Source organism: Bos taurus, chromosome 28, assembly GCF_002263795.3.
Source record: "Bos taurus isolate L1 Dominette 01449 registration number 42190680 breed Hereford chromosome 28, ARS-UCD2.0, whole genome shotgun sequence".
Lineage (NCBI taxonomy): Eukaryota > Metazoa > Chordata > Mammalia > Artiodactyla > Bovidae > Bos > Bos taurus.
This window is the reverse complement of record NC_037355.1, coordinates 26,238,486-26,252,317: the sequence shown is the minus strand read 5'-3', so window position 1 is coordinate 26,252,317 and position 13,832 is coordinate 26,238,486. Positions and strand designations below refer to the sequence as shown.

The window sequence follows — 13,832 nt, the reverse complement described above, 5'->3', positions numbered from 1 at the left end:
TGTCACAGCTGAAAACGACTCTAGGTTGAGGGGCACGCCATGCTCCAGTGTCCCAGTCCTTCCAGGAGCCGACCAGTCAGTGGAATCAGGGGGTCCTCAAGATGTCAGAGGTCCCTGTCATTGATACCTGGGGAAACTGAGTGGTGGAGGAAGGGCTGGTAGCTGAGGCTCCTGACTCCTGGCCAGAGCCGGCCCCCTTCTCGGGCTGACGCTGACCCTCCCCACGTCTGTGGCTCTCCATTCTGCCAGGTGAAGCTGGGATCCTGGGAAGGGAGACTAGGTGGGGAGGAAGCACCAAGGGAGGCTGTGATGGGGCCATGGGGCATGTGGGAGGCGGTGATGGGGCCATGGGGCGTGTGGGAGGCGGTGATGAGGCCATGGGCTTGTGGGAGGCGGTGATGGGGCCATGGTGGGTGTGGGAGGCGGTGATGGGGCCATGGTGGGTGTGGGAGGCGGTGATGGGGCCATGGGGGATGTGGGAGGCGGTGATGGGGCCATGGTGGGTGTGGGAGGCGGTGATGGGGCCATGGGGTGTGTGGGAGGTGGTGATGGGGCCATGGTGGGTGTGGGAGGCGGTGATGGGGCCATGGTGGGTGTGGGAGGCGGTGATGGGGCCATGGTGGGTGTGGGAGGTGGTGATGGGGCCATGGGGTGTGTGGGAGGTGGTGATGGGGCCATGGGGGATGTGGGAGGCGGTGATGGGGCCATGGGGCGTGCGGGAGGCGGTGATGGGGCCATGGGGCGTGTGGGAGGCGGTGATGAGGCCATGGGCTTGTGGGAGGCGGTGATGGGGCCATGGTGGGTGTGGGAGGCGGTGATGGGGCCATGGTGGGTGTGGGAGGCGGTGATGGGGCCATGGGGTGTGTGGGAGGCGGTGATGGGGCCATGGGGCGTGTGGGAGGCGGTGATGAGGCCATGGGCTTGTGGGAGGCGGTGATGGGGCCATGGTGGGTGTGGGAGGTGGTGATGGGGCCATGGTGGGTGTGGGAGGTGGTGATGGGGCCATGGGGTGTGTGGGAGGTGGTGATGGGGCCATGGGGGATGTGGGAGGCGGTGATGGGGCCATGGGGCGTGCGGGAGGCGGTGATGGGGTCGTGGGGCGTGTAGGAGGCGGTGATGAGGCCATGGGCTTGTGGGAGGCGGTGATGGGGTCGTGGGGCGTGTAGGAGGCGGTGATGGGGCCATGGGGCGTGTGGGAGGCGGTGATGGGGCCATGGGGTGTGTGGGAGGTGGTGATGGGGCCATGGGGGATGTGGGAGGCGGTGATGGGGCCATGGGGCGTGCGGGAGGCGGTGATGGGGTCGTGGGGCGTGTAGGAGGCGGTGATGGGGCCGTGGGGCGTGTGGGAGGGGCTGGCTCCTTCTGAGGGAGATGCACAGGTACAAGTGGCCGACCTTGGTGAGAATCCTTCCTTGGACCTAGAGGACCTGTTATACCATCACTCAGGAGGGGGCTGACTCAGTCTTTCGTCTAGCTGGGTGTTTGCAAGTCTCCAGGCAGACAGAACCAAAGCAAATGGTACCAAATGAAACCAGGCTGATGATTTTTTTTCTCTTACCACCAAGCCCCTGGAGGTGAAACTTGAGAGGTTCTTCCCCGCCTCTCCCGGGCTCTCCTGCCCCCACCTCTGACTTGTTTTCCTTGACTCTGACTTATAAACTTTTCTTTACACATCTCTCTATTTTATTATCTATATTCTTGCCAGTGACTCTGAATCCTTGGTGATATCAGCTGAGGTGTAAGAAGTAAATGAGGGCTTCCCCGGTGGCTCAGTCAGTAAAGAAACCACCTGCAATGCAGGAGACCTGGGTTTGATCCTTGGGTTGGGAAACCCCCTGAAGAAGGGCATGACAAACCACTTCAGTCTTCTTGCATGGAGAATTCCATGAACAGAGGGGCCTGGCAGGCTACAGACTATGGGGTTGCAAAGAGTCGCACACGACTGGGCGACTAAGCACAGCACAGCACAGCAAGAAGTAAATGAACAAAAGATGAGGATGGAAACAAAGTAAGGTTTGGGTTTGCCCAGAGTTTTTCAGGGTGTTCAGCTAACACAGTATTTCAACTTCTGGAACTTTCCAGGGTATGTTTGACCCTATTTCAAAATCACTAGTGGGTTCTGATTGCTCCAGTGAGACCCTGAAGTGGAATGAGGCAGTGAGTCTGGAAAAGCCAGGTTACACTCTGATTCCTTTGGACCTCGGGTGAGGGGTGAGGAAGCAAAAGAAACGGTGAAGAGGGTGGCATTGCAGGAAGCACAAGTCAGGAGAGCCAGGACAAAAGCATGTCTCCAGGAGGAGAGGACGGACAAAGCTGTGCTGTGACTTACAGGCACCTTTGACTGTGCAGACGCTTTCCTTCAGAAAAATACAAAAAATGATCAAGGTGCTACTGTACAGCATAGGGACCTCTGCTCAGTGTTACATGGCGGCCCGGATGGGACGGGAGTTTGGAGGAGAATGGATGCATGTGTATGTACGGCTGAGTCCCCTTGCTGTCCACCTGAAACTGTCACAGCATTGTTAAGCAGCTGTACTCCAAAACAAAACAAAATTTTTTTTAAATTACATTTTATGACTGCTCTGGTAGAAAGATAAATATAATCCTGGCTGGATGCATGGTTATATATTCAGTTTTTTTCTTTTGGATTTAAAAGAAATGAAAATATTAAGATATTGTCTTAACCTCTGAAAGCCCCCCAAAGGTCCAGGCTTGTGTTCACTGTGCCTGGTGGGGCAGCTGGCTCTGGGTGGGGTCTGGGGAGTGGGCTTAGGCATTATCAGGGAAGTGCGGCATCCTGGGACCCCCTCAGCAGGAAAAGTAACTTGTGCCAGCTGGCAGCTGGGGCCTGGGTCCTTCATGCTTCTGCCGCCTGGTGAGGGGCAGATGACCACAGAGAGCAGCTCTAATTCAACAGCTTCACTTTTCAAACAAGGAAGCCAAGACTCGGGGGAGGAAGGTGTCTGACGTCTAAATTATCTGAGTGGACATTTGGTAAGAACACCAGTAAGGAAGGTCCCTGGGGTTTGGACAGCATGTGGTCCCATGCAGACAAGAGTCTGTGAGTGCAACCTCACCCCACAACGTGGCAGGGGCCCCGCGAATGTGAAGCTCACTAACTTAGACTTCCTGTGACTACATGTGGACAGGGGCTCTGCTCCAGTGTGCTTTTGTGCTGTCTATGATGAAAGGATATATGTATATAAAGACAAAGTATGAACAAAATGGGGAAGGGTATTTAAATTACTCAAGTACTTTGGTATGTTCAAGCCCTTCAGAAGCACCAATTATGTTGTAATACCTAATAGTAAACCTGTGTGCTACCCCATAGGTAATATTTGCCTAGTCATTAAAATAGGTTTGTTTTATTTATAAGCAGTGAGACCTTTATAAACAGTGTATTAAGAACAGTACAGAAAGCAGTAAAATTCTATTTCTTAAAAAATAAAAAAACCAGAATGCCAATATCTTAACCAGATTTGTTTCTGAATGTCCTTTGTTGGAGCAAAAAGACCACTGGGGCAAACTTTTCAGCTGTTAGTTGTGAGTGGACCTTGCAAATCTACAGCAAATGAATGGCCACCATCAACAATAGCTGGTATTAATGATTGCAGCTCAAAAGGAAGGAAAACAAACCAAAAATCAAAAGTACTAGCACTTAGCCCTTTGTAACCCTGGGGGTTTGAAGGGTTTCAGCACAATTGAACCTCACCCTTGTACATGGAGCTGTCATGAACGTGGGGTACATTACAAAAGATGTCGCTTAATACAGTCCTGGCCCTTCCTCTGTTGGACTTAAAATGGTTCAAACCATTATATTTCTTTCTTTCTTTTTTTTTTTTGGCCACACCGCAAGACATGTAGAACTTTTTGGACCAGGAATCAAACCCTTGTGCCCTGCAGTGGAAGTGCAGAGTCTTAACCCCTGGGCCACCAGGGAAGTCCTCAAACCATTATATTTGTGAGGACCCCTGCTTCTGGGACTTCCTGATTTAACAAGAAAAGAATGTAATTAATTTAGTGATGAATCAGGATCAAGAATTTCCACGTTTCACTTTTTTTAATAGTGAAAATCCATAAGCGTTTAAAATATTCTGAGACACACCTAGCTTAACAAACACCATGGACCTTCTTGTATCTGTGACGTCACACACAAACCAGCCAGCACCTGAGTGCTGGTTGGCCCCCTTTGGCACTGGAACACAATAATTTATTAAGCTTCAATACTTAATAAGTGTGCACAAATATCATGCAAACGTACAGCCATACTCACAAATGAAAAGTGTATTAGAGTCTTAGACGTATGCAAAACATCTTGTAAACAAAAGGGAAGAGGTTGGTATTTTCTGTACAAAATATGCAGGTTTTCCTTTTTTAAAAAATAATCTGTAAGATGCATCATACTTCGGGCATTTTCAAAAAGTGAAAACTGTATAAAAATAAATATTCTATGTACAAACACACACACAGGCCAATCCCAGGTTAGAGGCATCACTGCAAAACAAAAACAAACACAGAACAACACGGGGTTAGTGTCTGTGGGTGTTTATTTCCCTTGTGGGAAGTGAGGTAGGTCTCGTTCTGGGTTGGATGGGAGAGCTTTGGGTAGGGGACCTGGGGGAGCCGGGAACCCCCTCCTCCAAGACCCTGGTGCTGACTGTCAGCATCCAGTGGGAAACTATTTAACACTTTTTCTTTCCAGTCATTCCCCTCATTGGTCACTAGAGGGCACTTTCTCTCTATGCAGCCTTTGGAGGCCTGGCTGTTGAATTACCGAATCTTCCCAGAATGAATTCATGATGTGCATCAATAGACATCAGGCTCTCTAGCTGCTTCTTGCTTCTCCAGCTGCTTCTTGCTTCTCCCAGACATTGTACCTCTCGAGAGTAGCTTTTCTTCCCCTGCTAAGCTCAATCATTTCTATCTCCTAACCATCCACAGCAACCCTGAAGAAGAAAATCTTTTTCTTAGGGGACACACCTCTTTCCTGCTTCTTGGAGCTTTAACTAGGTCTAGGGGAATTAACCAAGAGGATGAAGTGACAGACAGATTCCTGGGGAGGAATCTCCCTTGAAAGCAGAGCTTTTCCTCTCTCTGGCTAGGGGGTGTTTTAGGTACCTGGGTGAGTAGATGCTCAACCTACAGCTTGGTGTCTTGGTGGTTTCACTGCTTTTACCGAATCTTGTGAGCTAATGAGATGGTGGACACTTAGCCAGAGGAGTGGATTCATCTCACTGTAAGTGAGTGCTGTCACTGGGCAGGACTGGATTAGTTAAGCACAAACTCTTGGACAGGTAAGGATCTTCAGCTCGTTAATGAGAATGAACCAAGATCTTGAGACAGTGGTGGTGGAGGGCTGTTGAAAAGTCTCTGAACAGGAGGAAGGTGAAGGGAAGCCATAGGTGGGACTGCATGGCAGGTGCTGCCTTTTCCAAGACCAAGTTGGGTTTCTGGATTAGGAAACCAATGGCCCTGGTCATGCCGGGGAGCCTTGCACATTGGGGGCCCTGGATGAGTCGGGTGACTCTGTTGAGGGCACAGCCCTTTGGTGTCAGGTGGCTTTAATGATGACAAATGCCAAAGGCAAGCGTGAACAAATGAAACCTCCCTGTTGGTAGGAACTGTGGGACTCCAAGAGAGGGTGGGCAGGTCTCGATGTGCAGAAGCGTGAAACTCTGACTATTTAAGTTCAAGAGGAAGGGTTGAATGACGAGCTGGCAGGTCTCTGTGAGGAGGTATAGAATCCATATGACTTTATCCTTAAAGCAACTGAGATTTCCTACATCTGGATAAACGTCATCATCTGGCTTAAACGGCCTCTTATGAACACTATGAGACTAGCTAATGATAACTGATTTTGAAACATGGTTTAGAATTCCTTGTAGAAGAAGTATGGTATAAATTAACCTCAAGAAGCATAAAGATGTCATCTGTCCAGGAACATGGAAATTCCATACACTGGGTTTGCTGATGCCCTAAAAACCATTTTTAAATGTTCTCAAATGCATGCAGTGAGTGGAATGTTTAACGGGCACCCTGGTTTTGGGACTGTTCCTTTTTGGACCCATGTCTTGCTGCCTCATCTGCAGGAAGGCCTGGAAGGGAAATCGTGCATGCTTTATCCCACGGCAGAAAATGGAGCCCACGTACAACTCTGCCCTGAGGCCCTGGAACCCCGGGAAAGCTTACCTTGTTCCAGCAGCCCTGGACTGGCAAGCCATCTTCACCCTGCAGTGAGGAAGAAAGGCAGACGGCTCAGACTCACCGGGATGGCCCAACAAGCAGCAGGATAAGGGGAACAAGGGCGCGGCCCACCTGATATTGTCTGTTTCTCTTCTCTACCCCAGGGCCTAGCCTCGGAAGGAGGCAGGAAGCAAGCCCGCCTGTCTGCTTGCAGGCCGAGCTCACATGTAGTGACAGCTCAAAGCTGAGATGGGCTGTCCTATCGCCTGTGGGCCCATGAGCAGAGGCGACCTGAGCGTGGTGGAGAGGACAGTCCGGAGGCCTGCTGGTCTCCTCTCTGGCTGTACTGGGTGTGCAGTGCCTGTGGGCAAGCCACTCAGCACCTGGAGGCTTCAGTTTCCTCCTCCATAAAACCTGGGGAAGGTGCGGCTCTATGGAACGAACACACCCCACTCTCTCATTCTCTGATTTCTCTCTCTTCCTTAGCAGCTGGGGGCGGACATCCAGGCAGCTCCCATCTGTTGATCAATAAGGAGGAGGAGGGTTGATTTCGCAGGCTTTCACCGTGGGGCTGAGGTGCCTTCAGCAAGGAGGCGGGGCTCCCGGCACAGCCTTTGCTGTCTCATGGGACTTGGGGGGCTGCGCAGTGGTAGGAATGAGAACCCACCAGGGGCCACTTGTCCCCTCTGCTGGTGCACCCGCTGAGCACCTGAAGCCTCAGGACATCCTGAGTCTCCTCCGCCCCCGGCTGTCCTGGCTGCTCTGGTGCGCCCTGGGGGAAACTGGAAACCCCTGAGGAGCAGGCAGGGAGGATGAGGCTGAACCAGGGCAGCGATCTGGTTCTCAGTCTGAGTCTATTAGAACTGCAGCCCAGGTTCTAGAACTCCAGGTTCCAGGGCAGAGAAGGAGATGCACACAGGGTTTCAGGAGACCCGAGCAAGTGGTCAGCCCCCGAGGGGCTGGAATGGGAGCCCCCTATGCCTGAACCTACTCATCCACCCATGACAGGCGCGGAAACTGCTCACCTGGAGCCCAGCAGACAGCTGGCCCTGCACGGGTGCTGAAGAAGTCTAGTTACCTTGTACTAAAAATCCTGATCAATAGCGCCGCCTCTCCCCCACCCCCGCCCCTGCCGCCCACTGCCCCACGCCCACAGTAACACAATGCAGGAGACGGCAAACAGCAACAACGCCAAACAAGAAAGGGAAGGTACGTAAACTTCCAGAGCAAAATTAAGACAAATGATACGTTATTGGAGAAAATGCCAGTTTGCATTAAAGGTCAAATCAAGGTGACTTTCACCATCCCTTCTGGGTTGGGGAGGTTCTGCAGGGGAAGGTGGTGCATCCCAGGGTTCCATGAAGACCTGGGTCCCGTTTCCCAGCCCGCCATAGCGCAACACTTCCCATGGACTCTGGGAGGGACAGGCGCCTCCGCGGACCACAGCGGCTTCCCATTGGCACGTGGACGGTGGCAGGGGGGACAGAGGAGGGCTGGGCAGGCAGGGAGGGGGTGCAGTGGCAGTGTGTGGGTGAAGAGCAGGGTGAGGAGCCAGGGCTGCAGCCGGCAGAACTCAGATTTCGGGATCCTGGAAAAGGCTGTGGTAGAAGGGATGACTGGTTGATGATCAGCGGAGGTGCCGTGGAGGGCGTGGGAGATTCCATGGCTGAGAAAGGTGCCTGTGAGGTGCATGCTGCATGCTGAGGATTCAGGAGACCGGGTGGGGGACAGGAAGCAGCCACTCTGTCAGCTTAATCTGCCTCTCCTGGTCCCTGAAAGTCCCTTCAAGGGGCTCTGTGGTCACCTGTCAGGGTCACATAGCATCTTTTCTTATAGCTTTTTCTCCTCTGTCCCAAGATAATTCCTGTGTGACTCTGGAGTGGGGATGTGAGGCTGGGAATTCTCATCTGACAATTACTGGTATGAAAATAGCTCCACGAGCTCCAGACCTCCTTGGGAAATTTAGGGGGGGCAGGAAGCTTGTGAGCAAACTGCCGTGGAATGAAGGGCCATCTTCTGCTTCCCCCATAGTGCGCTGAAAGGATTGCTGTAGAAGCCTAGAAGGTCCCTGCCTGGAGAGGGACTGGACCTTGGGAACCAGAACTGTAGTCACTTAGGCAGGTCTTATGCTTGGGAGTGGGTCCCCGATGTCTCCCTTCCTCCCTGTCTCCTCCCGTCCCTTCCTTAACCACATTCTCAACCTTTCCATGTTCTTCTAGACTTTTTGGTGGCAAACCACTGAAAGATAGGGGAAAAAAAGAGGAAGCCAAGGGAGGGTCTTGCAGCATCTTCTGGGATTCAAGCAGAAAAGGATGAACCCTCTAGGATCTAGAATCCTGATTTTGGACCATCCTTTCGTACTGGGGTGTCACCTGGACAGTGATCCCAGGTCTGTGCTGGAACGTCAGGCAGAGTACCCCCTCCTCTAACTTTGGTTCTAGAACTCCTCATTCTTCCCTGTGTTTATAAGGGTGTCCATCTGTCCTCTGCTAAATAGTGAGATGTTGGTGTGGAGAGGGACATGGGGCCAACTTGGGCATCTCATTCAAATGTTCATCCAACTAACTGCAGTGTGTGAAGGCAGAGAAGTCACAGTCCTGAGAGCTAATGCAGAGACTCTACTTCCCTGGCTTCCTTTCTGGTGGCAGTTTTGTCTAGAAGCTGTTCTGAAAGGAGGGTCCGATGCAGCTAAAGCTGGCATTGGGTGGGTAGGACCAGCTCACATTAAGGTGATGGGCTTTTGAAGCGGCTGCAAGAGGAAGAAAAAGAAGCCTCCTGGCAGACTTTGCATGCAAGAGGGGGCTGTGCAGGAGCCCCTGAGGGCCAGCCAAGGCAGGGTGACCCTTGGTGTCCACAGAGTGAAGAGGTGGGAAGCGGAGGCCAGATGGAGGGAGCAGGAGTGTGGAGGGCAGTTGGAGAGGCACACAGGCACAAACCACACACGTGAGGAAGGCCATACTGGCCATGCAGGCAAGGGAGGGTGATGCCATACCAATGGGCACGGGGCATCCAGTCCGTCCAGCCCTGGTAACCCCGGCTCCCCTTTCTCTCCTTTAAAACCTCGGTGTCCCTGTTCACAAAACCAACCACGATGATTATTTCGGTCAAGGCTGGCCAGCTCCGCCTGTGGCGTGGAGAGGCCCAGTCTTATCCTGGCCAGGATGCAGGACCCTTAGGGCATCTACAGGTAAACCTCAAACCCCAGTTGATTCCCGCCTTCCCAATTCAGCCTTTGTGCTCTCTCTGGATCCAGGAATGTTGAGCTTGGCGACGTGTCCTTCCAGCCCCCTCTCTATTTAGAGACGCACTGGCGTCAACACACACGAGCTTCAACTTAATGCATCATAATTTCAGGACCTTCCAATGGGTTGAGGGACACTTGAGAAGCCCAGCAATGTGCCATGAATCATTCCTCACTGGCTGTTTTGGGAAGGCTTCCTGGGGGTGTGTGTCTACTGACCTTGGTCTGCAGTTTTGCAGGTTTTGGCCGGATGGCTGGTGGGCATTGAGAGGCTGTATATAAAAGCCCCTCTCTGGCCTCGTTCTGCCCCGTTTGGGACAAAGGTGACCCTCAGGAGATGCTAGCCCTGGCGTCCTGCATCCTGACCAAGTGGGAATTCAGATGACTTGAACTGCTGGCCACAGAGGTGGCCCCAAAACAAAGAAGGCAAACGGGGGTGGTTCACAAATGCTACCCTGGCTTCCAAAGCCATCCCGGAGCTAAGAGCCGAGGCCTGCTCCCAAATCCCTTTCCATGTGGTGTCTCCATTTCCACACATCAATTGTTCAGCATCTTCAAAGGGAAGGGACTTAGTGGGAATTGCTTGCAGCTGTGGTTTTAAGGCAACACCAACAGCAGGCAGAATTTCATCGGCCACATGAACAGACCGGTTTTGGTGGTGTCAATGGAGTCATTCGGTTTTCATCTTAGTTTATTTGCCTTCTTTGTTTCCAGCTTGCAAACCTCCAGGAAAAACCAGAAAAACCAAGTGATAGATGGAAACATACCAATGGACAGGGGGCATCTAATCCAGGCGCTCCTTGGTCTCCCTTATCCCCCTTAGGCCCTCTAGAGCCTTTCTTCCCCCTCTCCCCCTGTAAATAATGGTTTAGTCCAAGAAAAAAAAAAAAACATCAAAACTTTAGGATCATTCATGTGTTAAGGTTAGAGACAGAATAAAAAAAAAGAGGGGAAAATAGATTCTCTCAATTAGGATAGTCTCCTCAACAGGATTAGGGATCAGTGTCCACCCCACCCCACAAAGAACCTGAGTATTTGGCTAAGGCAGGTGTGTGTGTGGGTCAGTAGGGCTGAGAGCCAGAGGTGGGAGGAAGTGCAGATGGGTGATACTAATTCTGAGCCCGGAATGCATCTATATAATGGACAGGGGGACCCATTTCCTTCTCTTTGAGGGTTCATTTTTTTAAGGGATCTGGAACTTCCCTGGAGGTCGAGTGGTTAAGACTCCCATCTTCCAATGCAAGGGGTGTGGGTTCGATTCCTGGTCGGGGAACTAAGATCCAATGTGCCACACAGCCAAAAATAAATAAAGATCATCATAGATCACTCATATTAGAGAAAAAGGGTCTGCCCTAACAGCTTTTGTCCCAGTTGGGTCCATCCCTTTGACATTCTCTTAGGAGGCAGGGTGATTTTGTTCAGAGCCCTGGTGTGTGTGTGTGTGTGTGTGTGTGTGTGTGTGTGTGAACCTGGCATGCAGGCACGTGCGACACACATGGTAGTACATGAGCTTGTGTGTGTGTACAAGTGCATGTGTGTATGTTGTGTGTCTAGGTTCTCAGCTGGGTCCTCCCGTTCTCTGGCCCATCCTGGTCTGAGGTCATGGGCAGCTACTTGTATACGGATATGTTGACTCAAGGAATTCATTTGTTTCTGAAAAGCTTCAGCAAACATCATCTTTCTAAACTGAACCCTATTTTACATGTGTCAAGGTCACTCTACATTTAAAGAAGGGCTGTGGGAAACTCTGTGTAATGAATTTGAGTTGGGGTTTTATATGTGGGATTTCCTTATGAGGGACCAAGCATGCCCCTGGGAAGTCTCCCTGGAGCTCTCCTCTATTGAAGGCCGGTTGTCTCAGGCTTGGGGGCTTTCACTGTGTCTCGGGGTGGGTAGCCTAATGGTCAGAGAGAAGGCTTGCAGCTGAACGGGATTTGCCTCTTCTCAGCCGCGAGACTTTGGGAGCTTACTTAACCTCTCTGAGCCTCAGTTTCTTCATCTGTAAAGTGTGGATAATAGCACCTCCCTCAGAACATTGTTGCGAGGTCTTTGTGCACATTTAGTGCTTAATACTGGCATATAGGGATAAAGGGCTTCCCTCATAGCTCAGTTGGTAAAGAATCTGCCTGCAATGCAGGAGACCCAGGTTTGATCCCTGTGTTAGGATGTTCCCCTGGAGGAGGAAATGGCAACCCACTCCAGTAGTCTTGCCTAGAGAATCCCATAGACAGAGGAGCCTGGCAGGCTACAGTCAATGGGGTCGCAAGAATCCAAGAGTTGGACACGACTTAGTGACTAAACCACCATAGCAATAAAGAACTTGCCTGCCAATGCAGGAGGCGTAAGAGATGCAGGCTCAATCCCTGGGTCGGGAAGTTCCCCTGGAGGAGGAAATGGCAACCCACTCCAGTATTCTTGCCTGGAGAATCCCATGGACAGAGGAGCATGGCAGACTATAGTCCATGGGGTTGCAAAGAGTTGGACACGACTGAGGCAACTTAGCACACACGCATGCACTGGCCTATAGTATGTGCTCAGTCATGACAGCAGCTTCATAATAAGAGCAGTAACAGTTGTCACTTCTTGTCAGCCACTGTAGGAGCCAAGGCTGCCGTCGGAGGCTGGGCCTCCTGTCTACAGTGTTCCAGCAGTGGAAGGCTACAGGGTTCCTTAGAGGGAGGCAATGGATAAGAATACTTAAGATGTTTCTCCAGGCCTTTGAAAATTACCCACATTTCTTGATTTCAGAGGTTACCTGCAATTGCCAACACATCCTTCTAAGTGAGTTTTCTAAAATGCAAATGCCTACTTAGTGTGTTTAAGAGGAAATGTGTCTATGCATCTTAGGTGTCATGGCATTGGCTCTAAGATATGCCCACCAATGAGGAAATCATGGGACAGTTAACCTGCAGACAGTGGACAAGCGAAACCACTTGCTATTTGGATGAAGAAGCCCTGTGGGAAACTTTCTCAGGTAGGTGCCCCTTATACTCTGGGTGAGGCCAGCACAAAAGTGAGCACAGTTCCTTAAGTTCAGAGTGTGAGCACAGCTCCAGGGAGTGGGGCTCTGCAGGTCCTGATGATGGGCCTGTGGGGGGCAGAGGGTTAGCCGAGGTCCCTTCAGGATGGGAAACTTGCACTCTGGGCTGTCAGGTTCTAAGGGCACAGGAAGTGGCCTTATTGGGTCATCAGAGTTGTAACTTCACCTACATCCTCGCTGCTCCCTTTCCCAAGAGGACCCCTCTGCTTGGTGCAGAGGGGTGTCAAATTGGTATGGGAGGGGGGCAGGCAGAATCAAGTGGCAGGGCGTTCTTAAAAAATGAACAACACTGCTTTTAGAGGAAATAAACTGAAGCTGGAGGACTGGAAGGGAAAGGATGAGGCTATGGGATTATTATAATGGGTGAACCTATCTAGAGGGAGAAATATTCAGGGAGTAAAGGGAGGAAGAAGCAGGCCCAGGCCAAGAGAGAGCAGACTGGGGAGAGGAAGGAGGCAAGGGGACCTGGGGAAGCAAGATGCAAAAATGCATGCGCACCCACATGCATGCACACAAGCCATGTACATACATGCACACGCATGCACTCTCCCATACACACACACCTGCACACACACACACATTGCAGACGGCACCTCTCGGAGAGTGACAGAAGCTGCATGAATGCTCCCAGACCTTTCAGTTGGCTGGTTTGCAGGAAGCCCCACAGTGAAACCCAATTTTCCTGATGCCCCGATTGCCAAATTCACACCACCCTTTACCCTGTGATGAATTTTTTCATCCTAAAAGTGGCTCTCGGGCTAAATTCACAGAGCTGTTAAGGGACAAGGAGAATGCCCCTGGTGACAAGGACAGACTCTTTCCCCTGGCATGTGTGTCCCCTAAGAAAACTGCCAGTCTTGGCCTCTGGGCCTTGCCCACCACCATGAGGACCGTCCTCCTTCCATGAGCAGGAAGGAGGCCCCAAGACCATTCTCTAGTGGGACTTGGAGTAGCTTGTTCTTAAGGCTGTGTCTTGGGTCACTCGGAGATAGGATAACAGACCTGGGGCACCCATCCGAGCCTCTCTGATGGGGTGCCCCAGGTGTGACGTGAGGCAGAGTTTGGGAGCCCCCTTCCATAGCCAGTGGGCATGAAGGACTTTGAACATCTCCAGCTTCACCTCCACAAGCAGTAATGAAACTTCCAACCTGAGCATCACCTAAGCACTTCTGGCCTTTTCCCTAGACCAAAGTGTCAGCCTTCTGAGTTTCCAGGTGCCAGAAAAAACTGGTCATGGCACAGAGCTGACTCTGCTTGGACCTTTCTTCATTTTGGAGGCTTTTATCACCAAGCGCTCATCTCTCCCCTCAAAAGCCCCATTAAGGCCAGTGGTGTGAAGAGGTCTGAAAGAGGAGGCGAGCTGTCGGG

At 51.5% G+C, this 13,832-nt stretch overlaps 1 protein-coding gene across 1 annotated transcript in view; it reads right to left on the bottom strand.

Moving 5' to 3' along the window:
- Positions 1 to 4,266: 4,266 nt before the first annotated feature.
- Positions 4,267 to 13,832, bottom strand: part of COL13A1 (collagen type XIII alpha 1 chain) — a 152,386-nt gene continuing 142,820 nt past the window's right edge. The window contains 3 exon segments of the mRNA NM_001105433.1: positions 4,267 to 4,494; positions 6,190 to 6,228; positions 10,192 to 10,278. Coding sequence (NP_001098903.1) covers positions 4,492 to 4,494; positions 6,190 to 6,228; positions 10,192 to 10,278 — 129 coding nt within the window. The 3' untranslated portion in view covers positions 4,267 to 4,491.